The 25,797-nt window shown below is 34.6% G+C and overlaps 5 protein-coding genes across 7 annotated transcripts; 3 read left to right on the top strand and 2 right to left on the bottom strand.

Annotated features, from left to right (window-relative positions):
- The first annotated feature begins 6,744 nt into the window (after window positions 1-6,744).
- Window positions 6,745-9,645, top strand: LOC104793189 (protein LIGHT-DEPENDENT SHORT HYPOCOTYLS 10). Of its 2 annotated transcripts, none has more exons than XM_010519494.3 (2): window positions 6,745-7,562; window positions 9,203-9,645. In XM_010519494.3, the coding sequence occupies exon 1, from the start codon at window positions 6,994-6,996 to the stop codon at window positions 7,528-7,530; it is 537 nt and encodes a 178-aa protein (XP_010517796.1). In that variant the 5' UTR covers window positions 6,745-6,993; the 3' UTR covers window positions 7,531-7,562; window positions 9,203-9,645. The 2 variants fall into 2 exon arrangements, with proteins under 2 accessions (XP_010517796.1, XP_010517797.1); XM_010519495.3 differs by having other exon boundaries at window positions 9,213-9,645.
- Window positions 9,646-14,964: 5,319 nt separating this feature from the next.
- LOC104793192 (F-box protein MAX2) lies at window positions 14,965-17,510 on the top strand. Its single transcript, XM_010519499.3, has one exon. The coding sequence runs from the start codon at window positions 15,374-15,376 to the stop codon at window positions 17,459-17,461; it is 2,088 nt and encodes a 695-aa protein (XP_010517801.1). The 5' UTR covers window positions 14,965-15,373; the 3' UTR covers window positions 17,462-17,510.
- Window positions 17,511-17,550: 40 nt separating this feature from the next.
- LOC104793190 (putative serine/threonine-protein kinase SIS8) lies at window positions 17,551-21,859 on the bottom strand. 2 transcript variants are annotated; one of them, XM_010519497.3, is made up of 14 exons: window positions 21,734-21,859; window positions 21,376-21,416; window positions 20,818-20,876; window positions 20,545-20,641; window positions 20,280-20,308; window positions 20,071-20,178; window positions 19,896-19,987; window positions 19,561-19,764; window positions 19,155-19,298; window positions 18,784-19,055; window positions 18,587-18,637; window positions 18,005-18,106; window positions 17,856-17,919; window positions 17,551-17,754 (listed from the first exon to the last, which is right to left on the bottom strand). In XM_010519497.3, the coding sequence occupies exons 4-13, from the start codon at window positions 20,607-20,609 to the stop codon at window positions 17,907-17,909; spliced, it is 1,080 nt and encodes a 359-aa protein (XP_010517799.1). In that variant the 5' UTR covers window positions 20,610-20,641; window positions 20,818-20,876; window positions 21,376-21,416; window positions 21,734-21,859; the 3' UTR covers window positions 17,551-17,754; window positions 17,856-17,906. The 2 variants fall into 2 exon arrangements, with proteins under 2 accessions (XP_010517799.1, XP_019082348.1); XM_019226803.2 differs by having other exon boundaries at window positions 20,545-20,646; window positions 21,734-21,857.
- Window positions 21,860-22,595: 736 nt separating this feature from the next.
- Window positions 22,596-23,730, top strand: LOC104699410 (uncharacterized). Its single transcript, XM_010414718.2, has one exon. The coding sequence runs from the start codon at window positions 22,597-22,599 to the stop codon at window positions 23,728-23,730; it is 1,134 nt and encodes a 377-aa protein (XP_010413020.1). The 5' UTR covers window position 22,596.
- A 108-nt stretch (window positions 23,731-23,838) lies between these two features.
- On the bottom strand, window positions 23,839-25,525 carry LOC104793193 (uncharacterized). The gene is made up of 6 exons (XM_010519500.3): window positions 25,085-25,525; window positions 24,920-24,996; window positions 24,783-24,825; window positions 24,591-24,708; window positions 24,365-24,494; window positions 23,839-24,285 (listed from the first exon to the last, which is right to left on the bottom strand). Exons 1-6 carry the CDS (start codon window positions 25,311-25,313, stop codon window positions 24,070-24,072), a joined length of 813 nt encoding a protein of 270 aa, XP_010517802.1. The 5' UTR covers window positions 25,314-25,525; the 3' UTR covers window positions 23,839-24,069.
- Between the last annotated feature and the right edge of the window lie 272 nt (window positions 25,526-25,797).

Here is a 25,797-nt window from a genome sequence, read left to right on the forward strand (position 1 = left end):
TTTATAGCCGTTTGTTTATGCAGTCCGTAAAAATCCGTATGGTTAATAGAAAAAATTACTTTAAAAATAATACTAAAATGTATTTTTGGTTAAAGATTAGTCTAATCTGATGTAATATGAACAAACAATAATGCACCATACATATATTTTTGGGAATATGTGTGGAAAAAAAAATTATTGTGCTAAAAATTGAGTTCATGTTATGCAAGACATCTTCACAGTAGGATATCATATCATCAATTTGATTATATTGATTGGTTAAATATAGTGTAAGATATAATTTAGGAAATGGAGTTTATATAACTATATTATTAGTCTCTTACGGCATACATGTAAATAACACAATTACATTCTAACATTAGAAAATAAAGTATCCATTGAAAAAAATTCATACTACATCTTTCTTCTTTAAACTCGGAAATTATATATATAAAAAAAAAGATTTAAACTCGTAAATAACCTCTCTTATCTAATGTTTTGAAAATGGCCGATAATATATGGCCATTAGTTTCAATTATTTTGATACCAAATAATGTTGAACTACAAATGTTTGCTTCACCATCCACTTTACTTGTATTAGTGGGATTTCATTCATCAAAGAAACGCTAGAAGCCTAGAAAATCTCACCCATTACATCAGGGTATAACTGTCATTTCGCTTCACAAACAAATGCCTAAATTTAGACGCACGGACGAAAATGCTCAATCTCTCATTTTTGTGGCACAAAGGCCCAATAGATACGGTCACTTGTTTGACCAAAAAAAAAAGATACGGTCACTTGTAAATAGTTATTTGTCAAAAAGATAGATTGTTCAAACGTTGTAAGAAAATTGTAATTTATTAAATAAAAATAAAATAGACGTACTTTTTTTTTTTACTTTTTTTCAATCTTGTTCCAAATCAGGTAGTATTTTAATTTTGGTCAGACTTGTCGATAAATCTACTCGAATACCTTTAGCCATATATCCCTCCTTATGTGTGTTGACCGATACAATAATACGTTATAAATCGGTTGAATTGAACTATTTGTCATCGTGGTGGTGTCAAACTGTCAATTGACCGATGCCAATTACATTGTTTTTCTTTTCTTTTTCTTTTCGTGACATACACTTGATGAATGTGTAATCAAAGACGAATAAACTTTAATTATTGTCTCCCACTTTAAATTTCACAAACTTTCTCACGCACCCATACAATCCTTAAAGAAATACGTACTTCAGTTGGAACCACCTGATATAATTATGATCATGTATCCGTACATCAAACCGGTTAAATACTTCATAACCGAATCTAAAACCAAATTATTAGATTCCGGTTTAAATGATGAATTGACAAAAAGGGAAAGAAGCAAATAATGAAACGAAAATGAGGGGGTGGGTGGGAAGACAGATGAATCGCTATCAACAAAAAGAGAAGCAAAGAAAAGATTTGTGGGGGCAAAAGACTAATGCATAAGTGTGCCTTTGAGACTGTGACATTTTTGGCAACTCATGCGTGAAGATGTTTCTTGCCCATTGTTTCGTCTTTCAACATGATTCTTTTAGATATGTTTCATCTATTTTTAGGGTTCCTTTAAAAAAAAAAATTGCGGGTATCAACGTAACTTTCCAAACCAAGTGGTGTTCCACATATAGTGAGATATAGGTTGTCTTATTGATCGAAGACAAAACTTGAGCTAGACAGTACTGACTGGAACATGGTTAATCACTTTATATGTGACTTTTTCAGATACATTAGAATCAGACCTATTATAGACCCTATTTCACCATTTTAGTGGCACTATATCAATTATACAACATACAACATGATAATGTTAGTGATGAGTTCGAACAAATCAGGTAAAACTTTATCACATATTTCTCTCTCTCTCTCTCTCTATATATATATATATATATATATATATGACAATTGTAAGTAATTTAGATTTTACTCTTCACAATGTGCAAATCAATCAATATGCAATTGCGCTATTTGATAATGACTTCTTACCATACTATTCTATTGTGAGTTTACAAGAAAACATCTTCACTCATAATAGTCCAGCGATTAATATACCGTACACATGGTAATAGTGCAGCTGTATAAAGATTCGTATAGTTTAACACGCTGTAAGAAAAAGACGAACTACGTTTAAAGCTACATCTAAAAGAGCCGTACACTGCCACTTGATGACAACCAATATTTTCAATTTAAAACCCTAGATAACGTCAGACAATGTCGATGCCCACTAAATTTCTTACAGATTTTTGAAAAGAGGTAACAGAATCTTTAAACAGTAACCAATCTTGTATGTGTATAACTACAGTAGTCGCACAGTATACCTTTACATCTACTTTTTAAACTGTGAATTTGGATTCACAACAGAAATGGAAGTGGCAGGTCTTGCATCTTTGACCCATTTCTAGTATGATTACACACACACATATATATATATCTATGTATATGTATATATATATATTCCCAAGTTAAGAAATTCGTAGCATAATTTCCACACAAAAATAAATAATAAGTAGGATACATTGAAGAGTTATTGGTGTTCCTAAGGTAATTAAAGCTTAGAATGCTTTTGTTGAGAGCAAAGTATTACCACTCGATAGTGGTTTCTTCCGCAAGTAAAAGAATGCTTTGTATAGAACAAAGTTCAAAGAGAGATTAAGATATACTAAATTATTTTAAATGTGTGAAAGAGTGACATGAGGTAATTGAAGCGATTTGGGGTACTCGAATGAGTCGTTTTCGAGATCATAACCGAGCCCTAGAGAACGCAGAGTGAAAACTCTATACTTCAAAAGCCAACGGATGAATATTCATTGACCGGTCGTCTTCTTTTGGGAAGCTTTCCATATGTGTTCCTTACACCCCCAACAAATTCTTAAGCAAAAAACTTCCCTTAACCCAACAACCACACACAAGGTTTGAGCAACAACAAAAATTGTGTGTCATCTTTTTGTTTATTTGTGTGTATATACGCACACCCATTTTTGTATTCTTTTTCTGGTTTGTTGTTGTTTACGAAGAGGTTTTGGACAAGAGGAGGTACTATTAGTGTTAGACATTTTTGTATTCTTTGTTATGTCTCTTTTCATGAACAAAGACACCGACAACGCTTTTCTTTCTTTAAGAAGTAAAGAAATCACCACACCTATTTTCTAATGTTATTGATTTAAAAGACAAACCAAAATACATATTTTTGCACGTTTCGTTGTTTTGAATATTTTTTTCCACAAGAATGAAGTCCATGAGACCGTATATTATATTTTTTTGAACAGTTACGGAAACTTGTAAAAACAAAATAACCTAAAACATTAAATATTTAAATAAACTGTTTATAAATTATCTAAAAAATATTTTTTTTAAAGTTCTATAAATTTGTTTTCTGTCATGTGGACTATGAAATTGTTTGTTCTTTAAATTGATCGATATTTTCTAAAGTTTATCGCATTCGTTGTAATATAATAATAGACATAGAAAACCAGATGCATTATTAATCGTGTGGGCTCATAAACTTAAAGAATGCCACCCATATTCAAACGAATAAAAAACCTAAGTGTAGAGACAACTTTGTAAATATTTAAAAGTTACAGAAAATATATAATGGCAACAGAGAAAAAGAATATATTAAAATATTATATCCTAAACAGTCAAAATTTGACAGGTTGGGAAAATAATTGTGTATATGCCTACACAAAGTCTGTCTCGTAACACATCACATGCCCTTTCTTTTGTTCCTTTCTCGTTTCTCTTCATCTTCAGTAGATCACATGGTAGTTAACCAATTTTAGTTTCCTTAAGCTCTCTAAAGTGAAAGAACAATACATAAATTATTGATGAAATCTTTAACTGGGTGTTGACTACATACTCTATACCTTCGAAGATATGACTGAAAATTTTAAGGATGCATTCACTTATATAGTTTAATAGAATCTACTACGATTAACATTTGAAAAGACTCTACACATGTAAATAACGTTGGGTGAATTATAGATTACCAAAAAAACACCTTTATCTTTACCCAAAAGAAAAAAACACCTTTAAGTTTAATTTGCATCTTTTATCATAGTCATAATTTTGAAATTTAAATTTACGACAAGTCAAATATTTTACCAACAGTAATTGTTTCTAGCTACTAGATCTATTATATTTTATTTTCTTCTAATTAAAGTTATAATGGATATGTTTCCGTATGAGTACTGTACATAGGTAAGATTTAAGATATATATTACCAAAAAACTATGGTATCTGCCAAAAATTAAATCGATATGCATGGGTGTATAAATATTCTCTATAAAGTTTCATGAATTTCGAGATAAAATATTTTATATAAAAAGTTTCATGACTTTTTACATATCTATTACAAATTGATGGCAATATCGATATATGTATATAGCCGTGGCAACCTTTCGCTAGTTGTCATCAACAAATATATTCACTATGTGCTATTGATATGGTTGCTATTTTTCACTGCTATAAACGGTGACAAATCCATCCTCAAATTGTTGTGGATCGAATCTACTGAAGCAACTATCGTTGTTTAATGATGGATTCGTAGCAATTTGGTTACTTGCAGGTTATATATTTAATGACGACATTGCTCTTACGCTTTACTTGCAGTGTTATTATGATTATCTTGAAGTGTTTAACTATACATATCTTCTACTTTATAAGCTTTACATGATATGTTTCCAGTCTTAAACGATTTAGTCTTTCTTTATAATATTATAAATTAACAAAAATGTGGGTGCGTGTTAACTTGACGAACATGACGCATTAATTGGAGATTTCCGAACAGGTGATACTCGTTATACTGTACTTCCTTCTCCTCAATATGACGTAAATCTCAGTTTTTCTTACTTCCAAATCATTACAACCTTGAACTTCAAAATCATCCTTCCCATAAACCAACCAAAAAAAAAAAAAAAAGACCCCTGTGATATTCCAGATCTAAGTTATTCCGATTTTGAAAAAGGTTCAATATCTGGTTGATCAACCAAATCAAAAATATAATCTATTTCAGTTGCACTATATATATATATATACATATAAATCCTGAAGGTTGATATGTATAGTCCACACATATGATCATATATTACGTACAATCCTGTTACAGAAAAGCGATTAATGATTTGAATCTGTTGGAAAATGGTCGTCTCATAGATACGTACGTATGTCTATTTAAAATAGCTAGTTGCTAGGTATTAAATATAGTGGTTAGTGAGTCATAACCTATTACCTAGTTTTCATGAACCAATCAGGGACATATAGATGCTCACTCTACTTTACATCTCGCTCAATTATTATTTTTATCGTATATTATATATTATATTGCAAATCATAGTAAAAATGCAAGGACTAAATCAGTCGTTAAAATTTCTCTTTTGAGTAGGATTTTAATTGGATTTAACTAAAATGATTTGCAATGTATTTCGGAGAAAAAAACAAGACCCTTAATTAGAATTTAAGCATTAGTGACAAATTGACAATGATTTTGACCCGTAGACACTATTTAACTCCTTCCAGTTGATAACGACGATGACTGCTTCGTTATACAAATGTCACATATATTTAATGATACCAAACATATTTGAAGATAGTAAGTACATTACTTGGAAAAATGCAAAGGATCTATATTTGTGAAATAAAATAGTTCCGAAAACAATGATGTCTCTGTGAAAGGGAAACAAAATAAGGTGACTGTAAGAAAGTTTTTATAAGAAATAGTTTAAATACAATTTAAATTTAATGGGGACAAAAAAAGGTGAACCCTACATCGAATTTTAAATAACCAACAGCACTCTCTATCAACAACAAACGATTGTAAGGTTGCAAATATGGGTATATACAAAGAAGACATCAAATTGCAAGGATATTAACAACTCGATACGGAAAAGAATCGATTATTATTTTCTTTCTTTTTTGTTGATATCGAAAAATACTAGAAATAAACAGGAGATCTTATGTCAAACTGTTATAATTGGTCAGCCGAATTTAGTCCGCCTGTCCGGAAAAATGGGATGAACTAGCTAGGCGTGTTAAAATATACTATAGTGGTATTGCATACTAATATTTATAAAAGTGATCAATTCTATTCTAAGTCGTCTTTCATTCTAAGGCGTGTTAAACATTCGTAGACACTCAAGACCGTTTTCACATTATATATTTATTATTTATGTATGTGAGTATGACATGTGTGCATATCTATTTTCTTACATCCTTTAGGGAATCTTATGTATTACACCTCACACATCATATTTATATCTACCACTAAACCCTATATAAAATATATATATATATATATATATATATATCTACCATTGAATTTATATGATTTAATATTTGGTTGTATTCGATAGAGATTATTATCGTACACCATACAAGTAGCTTAATTAAGCACATCTCGAGGTGTGAAAATCTCGGAATTGAACTGTATGATCTTGAGCCAAAGTCCAAAGTAGTTTCCAATGAAAGAGTATAATCTTTCACTATTAAAGATCTCTACAGCGAATGTCCAGTACTAAAATATCACCGTGAAAAACTCATATACTGCAATCAGTCATCAAACCACCATAAAACAGTACAAAATAGTTAAAACGATATAATATCATTTTAATATTAGTTTCTCCCCTTTTATAATTAATAATTATCAAATCGATATACTTCGTATCCCATCGCAAAAAAATTACCACCAACCCAAAATATCCGTTATAACTTATTAGTATGGAAATTAGGAACAGGAAAAAATGGGACATAGCCCAAGAGTGAGAGAGAGAGAAGAAAGAAAAATTTTTTTTGATAGGGGTCCATAACATGTCCTCTCTAGCGTCAACATCATCTTCCATTACTACTATTACTTTCACCCTCTCATCAAACTCACTCAACCTTTCAGCTTTCTTATTACCTAATATATCAGATCCATAAAACAAGTTGATCCCTTAACCTTCTTCACCAACATCTCTCACTCTCTCTCTCTCTCTCTACACTCAACAAGATCATATCATGTCCTCTCCAAGAGAAAGAGGAAAGAGCTTGATGGAATCATCAGGATCAGAGCCACCGGTGACACCAAGCCGTTACGAGTCGCAGAAGAGACGCGACTGGAACACTTTCGGACAGTACTTGAAGAATCAGAGACCGCCCGTGCCGATGTCTCACTGCAGCTGCAACCACGTGCTTGATTTCCTCAGGTACTTAGACCAGTTCGGTAAGACAAAGGTGCACGTGCCTGGCTGTATGTTCTACGGCCAGCCTGAGCCACCAGCTCCTTGCACTTGCCCTCTCAGACAAGCTTGGGGAAGTCTAGACGCTTTGATCGGACGGCTGAGAGCAGCTTATGAGGAGAACGGTGGATCTCCGGAGACGAACCCTTTCGCTAGTGGAGCGATAAGGGTTTATCTGAGGGAGGTTAGGGAGTGTCAGGCTAAGGCTAGAGGGATTCCTTACAAGAAGAAGAAGAAGAAGAAGCCAACGTCGGAGATGGGTGGTGGAAGAGACGACTCTTCTTCTTCCTCATCCTCTTCCTTCAGCTTCTCTTAAGAGATTCTCCATCTTCGTGAAAGACTTTTGTGGTAATATATTTCTCCATTAACTATGTTTTATTTTTTTTATTGAATATATGCCTTTGCATTCATTTTTACACACATTAAAACAAGCATATATAGACCATTATATATTTGCATATTTTATTTATTGATCTCTTTATTGGACTCTTATGCAAAATTTTTGTTTCACTTGGTAAAAAAATGCATCCTTTCTTATTGTAAGATTGTCTATGAATCAAAACCCTAACTGGAGAACTAATTAGGCTTTCGATTTCTGTGAAAGTCTTGATCTGATTAAAAATATTATTGATGTTGAGTGCTGATTAAGGGACTTGTTTAGAATTAGATCTTAGGTTTTGAATGGAAGTAGATTTGGGTTTGAGATTATTTCTTTTAAATTGTTTTAGCTCTTTAAATGAAATTAGATTTTGGTTTTGGAATAATTGGTAAATACCGAAAAGGTTTTTTTAGTTTCTAGCATACCAGGATATTAAAAATTTTGTTGGATGATTCATTAAGTAAATTTTCTAGTATCAGAAGTAAAAATTTAGATTGATTTCAAAACCTTAGTATGAAAATGCATCCCTTTTTAAATCTACGTTGGTATGTGGAAATTAAAGATTTTCAAGTTATCCTCGAGAACTACTCATTCAAGATTTGAAAAAAAGCATATGATTTAACCTGTTTACAAAGAAAAAAAAAAGAGATCTCTATGTACATACATTTTTACCACTGTTGTTTATTTAAACAGTAGTTCAAGGAAAGTAATGATTGGCTCTTGGAATGCATCTCTTAAAAGATTTTTGTAGATTTGGTTCCCCATTGATGATCAAGGGATTGATTGAACCTTTTTCCCTCATATTATAACCTAAATAAATCGATCAATGATTGTTCTCAAAGGTTAGTAAGGTTATCTCGGAATAGAAATTCACACACATACTTTAATGTTTTTTAATCCATGCTTTAAATTATTGCAATGTGGGTCTTAAGGAGAATGATCTCAATAGTCAATAGGAACAATTTAACCAAATCTTCAAAATTATCCGTCATATTTTATGAAATTAGGACCTCAGATTTTAGAGCTAGGATTGTGACATGTTAATTGGACCTTTTGTGAAGGCTGTTTGTTGTTAAAATAAAAAAATACAGGCTGTTTATACTTTATAATGCTTGAACATTTGAAGTACATATTCATATGTATTTTCTGAGATTATATAATTAGATTATGTGGGACAGTAAGTTTCTCTTTGAATCCATCCAAATCATTTGTATTTTCTTTGATCTCAAACATAAATACAATCTTAGGTTAATATATACATATATTTATATTTTGCTCGAATCATCTTTATGCGTCTTCCTTTAGGATATTTGTCACCACTCACTTTGGAAAAGCTTGAAAGTTTGTTTTGTCCCCCGCAAAGCTTTATAGATTTTGTTCGATGATACATTGTACGTAGCATATGTCACAGGAAACATAAGTTAAAGAATATATCTTGGATCAACTGGCGTTGAGTTTATATTTAGGTCGGACAAGATGCATGCATCTCGCATAGCTATGCTTAGACTTTAATTTGTGTATGTTGATCTTTCTGCATCTGAGAATCTAGCTAATTGCGCATAATATGTGTTACTGGCTATTAATTAGTGAACTAATCTTGCTACAATAGAAATTGGCAGGATCAGTAAGTCTCAAAGAGGTATCAAACGTAAAAGAGACCTCAAATCTATCTACTGCTGATCAAGAAGTCAAAGTGAAATGGTATCATCAACATATATTTCGGCCCATTTTAGCCGCTCCTCTCGTCCCCTCCACTATATCCGTCGCTATCGGTCATATATATCTTCTTAAGCTCTATTCATCTTTATTCACTTATTAAGTTCTTTTTGAATAAGTAAGTGTATAGAGGTAATTATATATTGAAGTCAGGTTTGTTTTGTACTTCTATGTCTTCTCATGTCAGCGTACTTCTATGTCTTATATAAGTCCAACATATTGGATTTAAATGAAAACAATGGTCTATGGTGGAATAGTAGAGTCTGATGACCACCGAATTTTTTTTTGGCATTTTATAATTATATTGATGGATTTACGTAATAACTTAAAGAAAAACCTAGTACTTTGATAAGTTGAAAAATTATCAAAACAATCAGTTGGGAACTAGTGAAATAATGAAAATCTAGTTTCCTGACTAATTAATGCTCCTAACAAATATGAGAACCGTAAAATTTAACTTAGTAAAAACAACTAATCATGTTGGTAAATTAATACCAAACGAAAAACAAGTTGGTTTGAACATAACGGAAATAAACATTAATTTACGGTGTTATATGGTAGGGAAATTCCCATGCAAAAAAAAAAATTGGTAGGGCAATTCAACTTGCATTTTTTTGTCTTCAGAATAATTCTTTACCGTTTTCTAAGTGTCAATTATACTGTGTAAATGTGGAGATATAGCTAAGTTGGCGTATTATATTTTACGTCTTTTTAATGAATCAAAGTTATGACTTTGAGTCTCGACACTAGAGAAGATACTATTTGTAAGAGAAAAGTATATTCTCCTGCTTTACAGTAAACTTTGAGAACCTTTTATATTAAATAACAAGAGCCAGCCAATGAATAATTTGTATGTTCCCCATTTGAAATGAAAAGTGCAAAGAGTTTTCAAAATTTACCTAAATAAATAGTTTAAAGACGGTTTTATGTGTCGCCTCAACAAGCAAAGACATTTTAAGCCTCGATTGTTTTTTATTTACATTTTTATGTTATAATGATTATAGTTATATGTCTTCTCTCCTCCGCTATCGGGCTCACTCCAACAAGCTTCGTTGGATTTGCTTCAAAAGCTTTGGTCTCCTTCTTATGGAAGCAAAGGAATGTGCGTCGTCACACCTAATTAATTGAGAATCACGTGGCCTTTGATTTGGCTTCACTCATTGAAGAAATCAGCCGTATCCCCGTACCATAGGAGCATGTCTAGAGCTCCTATCACGAGCTCAATCCCTTCACACGAATGAGGAAACGTATTTGGCCAAATGGTTTCGCCTCATTCCCTATCGCACATTACACACAACTGTGAAAGTCTTAACCATCCAAAGACAACTAAAAAGAAGCCCAAATAATCTCTTAAATACTATATGATAGGCCCAAGTCCCAACATACCCTCGATCAGTTTATAACATTGTTTCTCAGTTCTCGTGAAAGTTCTCAGCTCTCTTCACAAGTTAGCCACCTATCATGTCATGACCTAACATAGGGAGATATTCATACAAAATAATTGTTCCATTCCATATATCCTACGTTACATTTTACAACCAAGGAAAACCACATATAAATTTGGCTGTACCTCCAAAAGATATTCAATTAGAATATCACATATACCGACTAGTGCTACTCCCAAAAAAAAAATACAATACTATCATCTATCAAAGCTCGATGATTAAATCCGATCGATACCGATTTCAGAAAGATAAATTACAATTGAATAGAACTCCATATTTTTACCGCAGCATTCTTTATTTTTAATCATTAAGACAAAAACCGTTGGAAAGAACGTGGAGATCGGGTAAGAGCATATAACATTAAATGATTTTGAAAACAAGAGCATTAAATTCAAACCCACATACGACACGTGGGATTTCTAGAAACTGCTTTGTTAACTGTACAAGATATTAAGACGTTAAACGTCATCGATAGATTTGATCGATGAGGGAGGAAGAGGATTTGAAAGAAGAAGAACATAAAAAAGGCAAAACGACATGCAATGCAAGGGAAATGTCGTGACCTAGTGAGAGTGAGACATCAATGGTGGTGTGTGTACTTTGAAGTAAAGAGAGTTACGGTCTTACGGAACACACAAAACACAGAAACATTTACTAAAAAGAAACATTTACCAAAAAGAAGCATCGCATCCCCCACTCCCACTTCACGTCACCACTTATCTACTTCCACGTCACTTTCAATTTCCACCAAATTTTTTTTACGGTCATTAAATTCAAACCCGGGCCCAGCCCCACCAAAGCTTCTACTAATTGGTCTATTTTTCCACATTGAATTAATCAAATAACGATTTTCTTTTTCTTTTTTTTTTTCTATCGTTTGCGTTTAACTTTTTAGGACGAAATTAAAAATAGTAATATCAGTTTGAGAAAACTTTACAACAACAACAACAGTATATACATATACAGGGGTGGATCCACCTTATTCAAAGGTGATGCATGTGCACCATATGAAATTATAAATAGTTTAGTTTATATATTAATTCTTAAAGTTAAAATGGCATAATGGTAGGAATGCACTCTATTAAAAATGAGATCATGGGTTTGACATCTTCTATGTTATAATTTTATAGTTTTTTGCACCTAGTGACAATTTTGGCTAGATCTGCCACCGAGTATATAATTCCCAATAATGTTATTGGTGGCCATTAACATATGAAAAATTGAATGACATGTAAAGATTTTAAGAGTCAATGAAATCTTTTTGGACCCCGCTTGTTCGAAATCCACCTTCTCAAGATCTCTTCTTACACCCCAATCGAATTAGATTATTTATTTCTTTATCTTTTCTTTTGGGTTACCCAAAGAGTTCCAATTTTTCGGCTAAGACATAACTGCATCGAATTAGATTTTACTAGTTTCATTGTACACTTTTAAATAAACTCGACGTTCTAATTCTGAGTAACACGAACAATCCAAAAACTCAATTCTAAGACGTTTTTTCACTAGCTTGAAGATGAAAGAATCTTGGCTCCATATAATAGGTTTACTATACATTTATTTACAAAATATTAACTTTTGGAAATGTATATTGATTCGTTAGTTGTTATAGTTTCCGTCAATTATATGATACAGTATGGGGATATTATGAGCGTTTGATGTCCAAAAGTCTAAAAGAAAAGGTGGGCAAAAAACAAACATTTTTACTTTACAAACCGATAATATACGTTATGTAATCACTTGTATCCATTCACATCATATATAGTAAGTAATAGTAGTACCTCCTCTCCTCATCATGCTTCAGCGTGTGATCTCTTTCTCCACATATATAATACTTTTGTATTTTGTTAGTGAGCGTGTCTTCGTATATGGTTTTTTTATGCTCGTCTAAAAAAATTCAAAATGTCTTGCGGATTATTTTACCATCCATTGCTTCACGTTTTCCCATTTCATGATTTCATGCGTGCTAATTTAAAGGTAATTTAAGTATGCTATACAAATAATTGATATTTATTATAATGATCATCCTACGGACTTTTATTTAACCGAGCTATGACTACAGCTAAAGTAAATTACCTTTTGTGTCAAGAAAAAAGAATAGTAGTTATTTATATAGTTTATGGTTTCGTCGTCTCGTGGACTTGCATTGAGAAAGTGTCACTCGATAAATCTTCCGTCACCAAAAAAAAAAATCTTCCGTCACGAAACCCTACTCATACCTCCTCGCTCTGATCCAGAACCATCAACCGTCTTTTATAGCAAGTACAAATTGTTAATTTATTCTTTTTTTTCTTTCTATAATATGATTTCAACGTATTCTCCATAGATTTTTTTGAATTTTATATAAACTAGAATATGTAAACTTTGGAAAACAGTTTTGATGTATTATCATTTTTCTAAGTTAGTAGTAAAACTTGTAGCAACCACAAGTTTATACTTAGCATTGTATATCATTTTTTCTAAGATAAAATTGTATTACATTAACTCGACTGTACATATATATATATATATATATATATATTCACACAGATATATATATATATATATATATATATATATATTCACACAGAATGCAATTCAGCCAATTAATAAGCATGTGCACAAAAACATGTTATATATGTTAGTGGATCTATATATATAACACAAAGTCGCGTTTATATGTTGACGCATGTGTAAATCACATGTATATGTATGTGTGTTTGTGTTTTTTATGACCGGCAAGATGAGTAGGCAAGAGATAATGCGTGCCCTACAAATCTTAAATCTCTCACTTTGTAAGGAAAGAGAAAAAAAATTTTAGTTGCGAACTTGCAATCGACTTACTCACTCTTGCTTTCGTGATAATGCACATTGAGTTATCCATTAAACTTTCTAAAAAGTTAAGACTATTTTTAATTACATATATTTTATTTGCGTAAGCAATAATCATATTAATATAATTAAAATCCTTTATAAACAACACTATGTATTCATTTGTAACAGGACTGAGCGCGAATCGTATCCGATTAAAAGACAAAAGTCTATTCATATGACACGCTCTCAACTGAATTATTTCACTATTCTTGGATCTATATTTATCTAAAAATGGAAACCAGTTCAGCTTAATTTTGAGTGCTGGACGTATTATTCTTACGTACCGATTCCAATTATGAATTTTTAACAGTTGGAAAAGTACTTGATTTCTTTTTTTAAAATATTTGTGAAATTAGCTTGGATCGAGTTAACTAGAATCTCCTGATCATATAATAAAAATATTTACACTTCCTAATTATATTTATTTATGTAAATGAAACAATCATTATTGAAGTTATGTTATAGGACAAAATAATACTCCATTTCTTGTTTTTGTTGCTGTTTTATTTTCTCCTTCCTTTTTGTTTTCCTTTTTCTTTTGTAACCTTCATCTAGTATATATTACTTCTAGCCTATTGACATAGTGTATTTTTCAAATATATATGCGGTTACTATTGGAATTTTTTTTCTTGATATCCTCAAATTAGTGAGTTATATAATCTGTCAAACAATTGTGTTTAGTTTGAAACTTATAATAATCTTTTTCCCTCGTCCAGCTCATGTCTATCATCACAGATGAGGTTGGTACAATGGTATTTTATTATTATTATTATTCTAGATTCTTGAGGGAACAAAGAAAAAATGTTAGATGCATGCACGGGAGAAAGGTAGAATGTTCTTTACAGAAAAATATGCAAATCCAAGTGGGAACATATAGGGCGAGAGAGAAAGAGAGTGATTTTTAAAAGGTGCTATTTATATGATATGTGATGCTTTGGAACCAATTGTCGTCAAAGTAACGGCGCCAATTCCATAATATCTGATCTTGACAAGAAAAAAGTTGTTATCCCTCCCTCCCCCCCCCCCCCCCCCCCCCCCCCCCCCCCCCCTAGTAAACTTAGCTATATAGACAACACCTCGTAGTAACATTAGTATTTGACAGCTTATAGGATAAGAGTGATTGAAAATCTCTAATATAGTTCCATCCAAAATTCGAAAAGATATGTAAAACATTTTAAACGAGCTTAAAAAAAAAAACACTACGACACAGAGTGCATGCACCAGAAGACAGTAAAGTACTGAAGTACCCGTACTTACCATTATCAAGATTTCGAAATCCTTTTGAGTCGGATAAGATATGGCAGTGAACTTTATTTATCACATACACCCCCCAAGTAAGTAAATAAAAGACGATGAGAACACACGAACGAGTAGGCAAAGTATGAATTTGGTTTCTCCATCATCAGATAAGCACGCATAATATACAAACACAATATTTTTTGACCAAAAGATTTATCTATTACTTATGAATACTTTGATAAAATAAAGCACTCAGTTTATACAACAAGTATAATAATATTCGATAAAACTATATAGTTATGGAAAAAATCATATTTTAAGATAGATTTGGCCGTAACACACATCAAAGAGACATTTTATCCAAATTTAAAAAAAAAAAAACAGAGCAGAGAGAGAGAGAGAGAGAGAGAGGAGAATGTCAGTATCACGTGGCGTGGCGCTATCTCATCCCCAACACAAATCATCTCTCTCTTCTTTCTTCTTCTTCTTCTTCTTCTTCTTCTTCTCCTCATCACTTATCGACGCTTCTCATGGCTTCTTCAACCACCACAACTCTCTCCGACTTACCTGACGTAATCTTATCCACAATCTCCTCACTAATCTCCGATTCCAGAGCTCGCAACTCTCTCTCCCTCGTCTCTCACAAATTCCTCGCTCTCGAACGATCCACTCGTTCTCACCTCACTCTCCGCGGCAACGCTCGTGATCTCTCTCTCGTCCCTGGCTGTTTCAGATCCGTTTCACACCTCGATCTCTCTTTCCTCTCCCCATGGGGTCACACTCTCCTCGCTTCTCTCCCTCTCGATCACCAGAGCCTCCTCGCTCTCCGTCTCAAATTCTGTTTCCCTTCCGTCGAGTCTCTCAACGTCTACTCTCGATCCCCTACCTCCCTCGAGCTTCTCCTTCCTCAATGGCCGAGGATTCGTCACATCAAGCTCCTCCGGTGGCATCAGCGAGCTTCTCAGATCCCTTTGGGCGGCGATTTTGTTCCTCTTTTTGAACACTGCTGTGGTTTCCTCGAGTCGTTAGATCTCTCCGCCTTCTATCACTGGACTGAAGACTTGCCTCCTGTTCTTCTCCGTTACGCTGACGTTGCGGCGAGGCTTCTACGGTTGGATCTCTTGACGGCGTCTTTCACCGAAGGTTACAAATCTAGCGAGATCGTCAGTATCACTAAATCTTGCCCTAATTTGAGAGAGTTTCGTGTCGCTTGTACTTTTGATCCGAGGTACTTTGAGTTCGTCGGAGATGAGACTCTCTCCGCCGTCGCTACCAATTGCCCTAGTTTAACGCTTCTCCATATGGTAGACACGGCGTCTCTGGCGAATCCTAGGGCGATTCCAGGTACGGAAGCTGGTGACTCGGCTGTCACGGCGGGGACTTTGATTGAGGTTTTCTCTGGTTTACCGAATCTAGAGGAGCTGGTTCTTGATGTAGGGAAGAACGTGAACCACAGTGGCGTAGCTTTAGAGGCTTTGAATTCCAAATGTAAGAAGCTGAGAGCGTTGAAGCTAGGTCAGTTCCAAGGAGTTTGCTCTGCTACTGATTGGGGGAGGCTCGATGGTGTTGCTTTGTGTGGAGGGTTGCAGTCCTTGTCCATTAAGAATTCTGAAGATTTGACTGATATGGGTTTGGTTGCTATAGGGAGAGGGTGTTGTAAGTTGACCAAGTTTGAGATTCAAGGGTGTGAGAATGTAACAGTGAAGGGGTTAAGAACGATGGTTACTCTTCGGAGAATGACTTTAACTGATGTGAGAGTCTCTTGCTGCAAGAATCTTGATACAACCTCTTCTTTGAAGGCCATCGAGCCGATATGCGATCGGATCAAGAAACTGCATATAGACTGTGTGTGGTCTGGTTCAGAGGAGGAGGTAGAAGAAAAGTTGGAAACAAGCGAAGCTAACCACCAGGATGCTGATGATGATTACGAGAGGAGCCTGAAGAGGTGCAAGTATTCATCGGAGGCAGAACACAGTTCAACCAGTGATGGGAATGGATTCTTTTCTGAAGAAAGAGTATGGGAGAAACTGGAGTATCTGTCTCTATGGATCAGTGTTGGAGAATTTCTGACACCACTACCTATGACAGGACTAGATGACTGTCCGAATTTGGAAGAGATTAGGATCAAGATAGAAGGAGATTGCAGAGGTAAACGCAGGCCAGCTGAGCCAGAGTTCGGGTTAAGCTGTCTTGCTCTCTACCCAAAGCTCTCAAAGATGAAGTTAGATTGCGGGGACACAATCGGTTTCGCACTGACCGCACCGCCAATGCAGATGGATTTGAGTTTGTGGGAAAGATTCTTCTTGACCGGAATTGGGTGCTTGAGCTTGAGCGAGCTTGATTATTGGCCACCACAGGATAGAGATGTTAACCAGAGGAGTCTCTCGCTTCCTGGAGCAGGTCTGTTACAAGAGTGCCTGACTCTGAGGAAGCTCTTCATACATGGAACAGCTCATGAGCATTTCATGAACTTTTTGTTGAGAATCCCAAACTTAAGGGATGTACAGCTTAGAGCAGACTATTATCCTGCGCCAGAGAACGATATGAGCACAGAGATGAGAGTTGGTTCCTGTAGCCGCTTCGAGGACCAATTGAACAGCCGCAACATCATTGACTGAAAACTTGTGATTGAGTTACCTACTATACTGTTATTATATCTGTATTATTAACTTCAGAAACTTGTCCATTTTTATTTGTATGTGTAATATTTGTTTGTAAAAGGAAAGAGCAAAGCCTAAAATTTGCAATCAATGAATGATTTCATAATACAAAAAAAGCCAATATCATTAATAATAAAGTCAATGAAGAATCCAGAGAGATCAGGAGAACAAAACTCGATGAATTTCTCACACCTAATCTAACTGTTGTTTCTCTTAGAACAGTTACTGTCTTCACAGCTCCGACCAACAATCTATAGCAAGACAAAAAAACTTTCCATAAACGTCTGTTTACTAAAGACAGTAACGGTTCTAAGAGAAACAAACAACAGTTAGTTTTTGAGAAGTCACAAACCTGCAATAAGCTCGCTTCAGGTATTTTGAGCCGGGCTCCTTTATATGGCAACTATATCAATGACCTGAAAAGCAAGAATTGCAAGAACCAGGTTTATATTTGATGTTTTTGTTTAGTTACCAAGTGTTGTTCTTGTTTAACAGACATACTTTTCCATTTGGGACTCCTCTCCAGGGCTGATCTCAGGAGTCTTCATACGCCTACTCCTTATTCTCTCTGTTTCCGGCTCTGCTGTTCCATTTGAGTTAGAGCTGCACATAAAAACTGAAACATCAGCCTTTTTGACCCATCATAACCATTTTTTCAGCCGAAACCTTATAACCATTGTAAGCCAGACACTAATGACTAATCATATACCATGAAATTTTTGCAGCTATAAACTTCATATGCTTTCGAAGCAAACTCAACAATTGCAGTACATATTGAATTCACCTCATCTGTTTGGTAAGACAAACACTCTCACGACTTAACTATTCACAGCTCGTACATTGCAGTTGACTAATAAGGTTATATAATATGACACAAATCAGAGAAAGAGAAAGGACTTTAATGGTTACCATATTACACATTTTATCAATAGAGATAATTGACAGAACTTGAGGGAACATGAGGACACCAAAATATTAAGAGACAAGTATCATGGAATTGGAATCTATATATATACACAAATACTTGGCACTATAAAATTTTATCACTATTGAAAGGACAAATATATTGACAAACAATATTACCTGGAACCAGGAGATCGCTGTTCCTTGATGATTAGCTCGCTTCGTGAACCACTGAGGAAAGAACAGAAACACCAAAAATTACGTTCATACGTGCATATGCAATTGCTTGGCATAAATAGAAACATAAGATATATATAAACCGGGTGGCAGCAAATATATAAACATAATCAAGAAAACTAAACAAGTATGCTTATCACCTTGAACCGGATTGTAACACAGATGGTGAACCAGACCGTTCCATGGGACGGTATGGCTCCAATGGTGAAGCACAAGAGTCACTGTCTACAAAACCAGTCTGCCATGCCGTTGAGACATGAGCTAGATAAACTTCCTTGGGTGAGAAGGGTTTAAGCTGACCAGGACATCGCTTAAGGTCGACCAGCATTTCCACACCATCGAGCGCAACCACAACAGACATATGATAACATGGGTCGACACTAGAGGAAGATCCCAGATCACTAGGGAAACCCTGATCAAGAAATTTAACCGAAATGCCAGGTTCTCAGAACCAACCAATGACAAGAGTTTATACACAAGGCCACTGGTCATATTTTTTAAAAGTACTTACCACTACAAGCTTACTTTCAAGACGAACAGTATCAGCTAGAACTTTAAAGAGGATTGCTCGAGCACGACAAGAACCATGTTTGATGTTTCCTAGCAGTGGAAACCCACGACTTTTAAATGATTGACTCCGTTTTGCCTTTACTACCTGCCAGAAGAAGGAAAATTCCAATTAAGATTTCCCGATAACCTAAAAGAGTATAATGAGGTTGTTGAGATTATGTGATGTTCCTTAAAGTGTCTAATAAATGGATAAAATCTATTTATTTTCTTTTTTAGAGCCAAATATTTACTGCATGCAGTGATAAGATAAAGTAACAAAATGATATGCATTGTAGCCATGCATCTTTGACGTAGTCATCGATTCTCCCTAGAGTTCAGAACTACCAAAGTTAGTCCGCCACTCTTACCAGTTCAGCAGTTTTCTTAATTAGTTTAACCGGCTCTGAGTTCAATCCTCTGACTTGTCCATAATATAACATCTTCAACAACGCAAGCTGGTGATCCTTCCTAAAATCTACACAAATCACACCAGCCTTAAGTCGTTCATGATCCCGAAGAGCATTAATTTCTTCCAGTGTAGGAATGCTTTTAGAAAGCTTCAATCTCCCAACCTGTTGAAAAATTTAACAACATACTAAGATAAGCAAATGATTGTTGACAAACAGCAGCACGTAACCAAGTATTAATAAAGCTAACTGGAAAATTATTGGAAAAAGATGATATCAACCTAAAGATAGCTTACCGGGACCACAGAGTAAAAACCACTCAGAATCGGGTAAGGAAACAACCCAGTACTCCAAAGATAATTTGATGCTTCATAACTTGACACTTCATCTTGATAAACCACATGAGCGTCTCCTTAGCCCATAGGACGAAAAACATAGGTACCAGAATATTGAGTATCAAACTTTGTGTACCTGTAGCTAGGACCTCAACTTCTGAAGGGCTCGAGTTAGGACTCGGAGGTATTGGTTCTGATGGCCCAGCATCATCTCTTGTCTCTTCTACAACCACCTCCTTGAGGTCTAAAACCACATGAGCGTCTCCTTAGCCAATAGGTTCCCACAAGAAAAAAAACTAAAAAAAAACGTAGGTACCAGATTAATGAGAATCAAATTTCGTGTACCTCTAGCTTGGTTCTTCAGGTCAGCTAACCTATAGAGACAAAAAAAACAACAAGAATGGTTAAGTAAACCTCAATGCTTCCACTTTAATATCTTGGTGCATGATTTAGTAACATACTAACTGCATTCCATATATTCCTCATCAACAGCTTTTAAACTAGTAGTACATAGATTATCAAAGAATGGCTACAAACTTTACTCAAAGTGTTTAGCTTTCTATACGATAGTTCCATTTAATAATACTACTAATACAGCATCAAAACTTACGACATGATGGAGCCTTGAACTGATTCAACAGTTCCTTTGTGACATCTACAACAGTTAGCTCCCATCTCCAAGTCCTATGTAGCAAAATTCCAAATTCCTGCACTAGTATTCAAACCCAGATTTGAATATTTAATAGGAGCAAAATGCAACCAACTTCGACCACAGAGATAGATATTCAAACACAGAAGAACACACATAAACCAAAAAAATCAAAATCAAAACTTTCAGTAGAATAGAGCAAAATAAGAATAAGGGTTTATTGAAAAAGCTCACCGAAAGCAGATCAACGTCCTTCCAATTCCAATTCCAACAATCAATCTGATAAAACCGCACTGCGAAAGACGGAACAGAGAATTGAAGATAGCCATGACCAAGCAACAAAGAACTATACGTACACACAAGTATATGCATAGAGATTTGCAACAGAGATTCATGAGATAAAATTGGATCTTTTTGGGGTTCTTTTGTAAAAAAGTTTTGATTTTGATGGCGGAAGAGATGCAAAGCAAAACACAGTTGCTGGGGTTTTAGGAAAGTGATGAAGCCCCGAAGAAAGAGGAGAGGGAAACCCAAAAAAAAAAAAGACAAAGCAAGTCACACGTGCGACGGAATGAGTCACGTGTCAGAGAGACCTATTTGATTATTTCAGTATATGATGTCACACACTGTATGATTACTGATTAGTGTTATTTCTTTTCATAAGACCACTTTAATTTCAATTCTGCTAGATATTGTTTTAAAAATTGTAAGAATATTATATAAGAAAAAATCAAGATCCAGTAAACGAAAATCGCATATCGAAAGTAAAATTACTCAAAAGGATTTGTATACCTTTTACTGCTTGTTGTATATATGGATGTTTATCGTCAAACCTGATACATATGAAGATCATATATGAGAACTAGTTTGTTTCAATATCGAACAACAGTAGTTAGAAGATTTATGTTAGAAGATTTGTTGCATAATATTGTTAGATCATCAAAGTTGAGAAAAAAAAAACTTTTATACGAATAACAGATTGTTCATATATATATATAAACGAGATGATAGATTATAAAAGAAGAAGAGGTAGTAGATGAACAAGTCTAATAAGAGATTAGATTTGTTATTCATAATAGGCTTCCTAACAAAAGAAAATTCACCCTATTCACCATCACTACAATATTGATAAGTTGATTATGATACATACACATCAACAACAACAACAACACATCATCAGAGCTTTGACAGTGCCCATCATCTTCTCTTTTGTTTGTTAAAAACCTGATAGCTTTGTTATCTTCAAATTTATATCATAAACTTCTTGACTGAACTCAAATAAAATACACCACACATTTTGATTTATGGTAGAATTATATTTTTTTTGTATATGGTATATTTACATAAGAAAGAAAGTTATTTTTTATTTTGACTAAAAATGACATTTTGAATTAGTGCCGTTTGCCACTTGCTTAACTTTTTCTTTTTAAAGGATAAATGAGTAAATGAGAATCAATACATTTAGAAGAAATAGAAGGAAGGAAATCTCTTATATATTTTGTACTTTTGAATATATAAAAAAATTTACAGATAAGAAAAATTTAGCATCAAATTTATTTTGTAAGCATGGTAATTATGATATTTGATTATTAAGAATGGTAAGAATAAAACGACAACTAAGTATTACTACATAAGTACATAACCATGTTTTATAGTATGATGGACTGGCAAAAAACAATATATAAATTAATATTAATTTTAAATTTATACTTAAGACAAATACATGTGTTAAAAAAATATTTCATTGAATTGATAAACTACCCTATTTTGTCGTAATAGTTATCTAAATCTTAAAAAATTACAGCTCATCTTCCAAAAACATTTTTCTCCAATTACAAAACTTGTGGACAATTTATAACCCAATAAAATTAAGCCCATTAACTATATCATGGGCCTTAAGAAACCCAAATACTCGTTTTACAAGTTTTCGTCTTCTTCTCTAAAACCCTGAATCTTCCGCAGAACCCTAGCCCTAACCCTAACTTGTAACTTAATAATCTCTCCGACTTACCAATGACCACCGCAGCTCAGCCGCGACCATTACCGGAGCAGGTAACTAACCTACCCAAGACTGTGAACATAGCAATTAAGGCTCTGTTCGAACGTAGAAACAAAAAACGTAAAACGAAGAAGCCACAACAGCTTCTAGAGGAAGACGAATCCGTTTACCTAACCGTAGACCTGAATAATATTCCACAGACGCATCAGAGGAGCGCTTACCGGATCGCCCTTCCGCATCCTCTAATCAACACCACCAAAGACTCGCCGCAGCTCTGTCTCATCGTCGGAAAAAAAGGTGGTCTCAGAAAGGACGATGCAGTGAAGAAGATCAAGTCGGAGAACATACCGATCACTAAAGTTCTTGAGCTATCGAAGCTGAAATCAGACTATAAATCATTCGAATCGAAACAGAAGCTATGCGATTCCTACGAGATGTTTTTTTGTGATCGGAGATTGATTCATGTGTTGCCGAGATTGATTGGGAAGAAGTTTTTTGGTAGCAAGAAGATTCCTGTGGCGATTGATACGAAGAGGAACTGGAAAGGGCAGATTGAGAAAGCTTGTACAGGTGCTATGTTCTTCATTAGGACTGGGACTTGTAGTGTAATCAAAGTCGGGAAATTGTCTATGACAAGGGATGAAATCGTCGAGAATGTGATGGCGACTGTGAATGGAGTAGTTGATGCTTTGCCTGATAAGTGGACATACGTTAGATCCTTGCATTTGAAGTTATCTGAGAGTTTGGACTTGCCTATATATCAGACAGTGCCTGACTTGAAGCTCAAGGTTGATCCTTTTGGTGTTAAGGATGGTGATGAATTAGTTAAAAGTGATGATGTTGATGATGGTAGTAAGAGTTTAAAGACAGAGAATAAGAAGAAAGGAAGGATCCATGAGGTTAGATACATGGATAGTAATGACGATGAAAACCAAATGAATTTGGAAGATGATGATGAGGTTGATGGTGATCTCAATGGTTCTCGAGATAAAAAGAAGAGGAAGAAGATGAGTAGTAGCAAGTCTAAAGTGAGTGAGAAATCAAAGAAGAAGAATGTATTGAAGTCGAAAAAGCTAAAGAATGACATTGATGATTCTGGTGGTGGATTGAAAGCAAAGAAGACTAAGAGGAGGAAAGAAGATTATTGATAAGTATTTTTACATATTCTTTCTGTTTGAGGGATTTTTTTGGTACTGATTATAATTTTGATACGTTTAAGCCTTTTGTTATCGATTACTATTTTATCAAACTATGACTAGTCATGTTTTTGGTTTGTCATTTTTGAGTAGGAAACATATTATTATTACATGTGTTTTGTTTCAAGTGATTCTACTTTATTTTCTAAGAATACAACCTCAGAAGGAAAGTACTTACAGGATCTGAATCAAGCCTGATCCAGATCCTGGCTAAGTACTCATCCCAAGAAACGGCTAAGGAAGAGGAAGAAAAAGGTCTCTACTCTTGAATCTCTTAAATGTTTAAAACTTTCATCTCTCTATTATCTCGGATGATGCTATGTTACGGTCTCCTGATGATGTCGAGAACAGAGAGAGCGTGAGCATCGTGTTGATATCATCTGTTGGTTTTTGCCTGCAATTTCCATACTCAAGTAACTGTATCCCATCTCCGGATATTGATTTTAATCGTTTGACTGATAATACCTCTTCATTTCGGACTCTTTTCTCATTGATTGTCTTCCTAATCTGCCATAAGGATTTTACCAAGATTACAATATGTTTTTACCAAAAGTAGTGTTCCTCTAACAAAAAAGAAGGTAGTTACCTCGAGCAGAGGCAGAGTCTTGTTCTTTATGCTGTCTTGGTTGTTTGTGCATAACCCGCTCAACCAGCTAGAAGGTCGCATTAGAAAGTTACCTTCAAGATTTGTAATGACCGCGTCTTGATTGAGTACCCTGCAGTAAAAAAAATGGAATTTTAACTCCCTGGTCGGATGTAGAAATCTGAGACATTTGGAACTAATACTTGTGTTGTGTATATGATTGAATGACCTTGAAGGAACGGTTTTAGAGTTATAAGCATGTCTTAAATCGCCGCCATATGGAATACATCTGGAGTCGATCATGTTCATCAAATAGCTTCTTTGTCCACTCATGAAAGCTCCAAACTCTGTTCAAAAGTCGTTTTTTCTTATCAAACCTGGTGAAAGAATGATAAATGTCTGCGGATCAATACTAACGTACCATGGCGAGATAATGACGGCTCGAGCTTCTTACTTCGATACATCTTGAAATCAGAAACATGACAACATTGAAAAAATATAAGAACAAAACTGAGATAATCTTAGAGAAACAGACGATGATGAGATTATGGTGTGAACCTGTAAATGACTTTTGACATGTGCAATACTCAATCCTTTCACATTCATCATCTGAAGAACCAGTTTTGGTGTCGCTCCTGTAAGTCATACAACAATAACATATCATTACAAACCACCACATAGAGAGAACTTGAGGGAGAGAGAGAGAGATAGAGTGAGTCGTACTGTGTGGACCGCCTAGTCGTTGGACTGCACGAACGAAGGACAGATGAAGATCAGGCGTCCAACGAAGCCTAGGCATGTTGGATCGAACATACTGTCTAACGTTGTTACTACTCGTGACTTGGTCTTCGTCTTCAACTGATGACTCTTCTTCATTATTCTTCTCCACCGTCTCTTCTCTGTTCAGGTCAAGATACGTGTAGCATTTTCCCGGTGGAGATGTCCAGGCCATGGCTCTCCGGCGAGAGTGCCTTTAGCTAGCTCTCGAGATCAGTTACTCAAAAACAAACAAACAAAAAAAACCCACATGAGAGAGAGGTTAAATCTCAAGTTACATATGTATCTCTATGATAATTTCGGCGTTGGCTTCAATAATACTACGATCATATATGTAGACACACACACACACTATATAAGCATTATTGTATAGTCTTCTTATTTGTCATAAAATATAATATATGTTGACAGACATATATATTCTTATCTATGTCATGCATGTTTACGTGTAAGTGTAAGTGTTTTTTTATGGAAAAGTGTGTTGGAATCTTCCGTTTGGTGAAAACACATTTGTTATTAGGTTTTGCTTCATTTTTGTTAACAGACCAGAAAAATATCCGTTTGTTCTTTTAGTGACAAAGACGTATAAACTTAAACTTCTAGCCTTATTTCTTCAAAATTATTTCTCTCTTTTAACAAAAATTGAATATATGGTGTGA

Source organism: Camelina sativa, chromosome 6 (genome assembly GCF_030686135.1).
Source record: "Camelina sativa cultivar CO46 ecotype springtype chromosome 6, ASM3068613v1".
Lineage (NCBI taxonomy): Eukaryota > Viridiplantae > Streptophyta > Magnoliopsida > Brassicales > Brassicaceae > Camelina > Camelina sativa.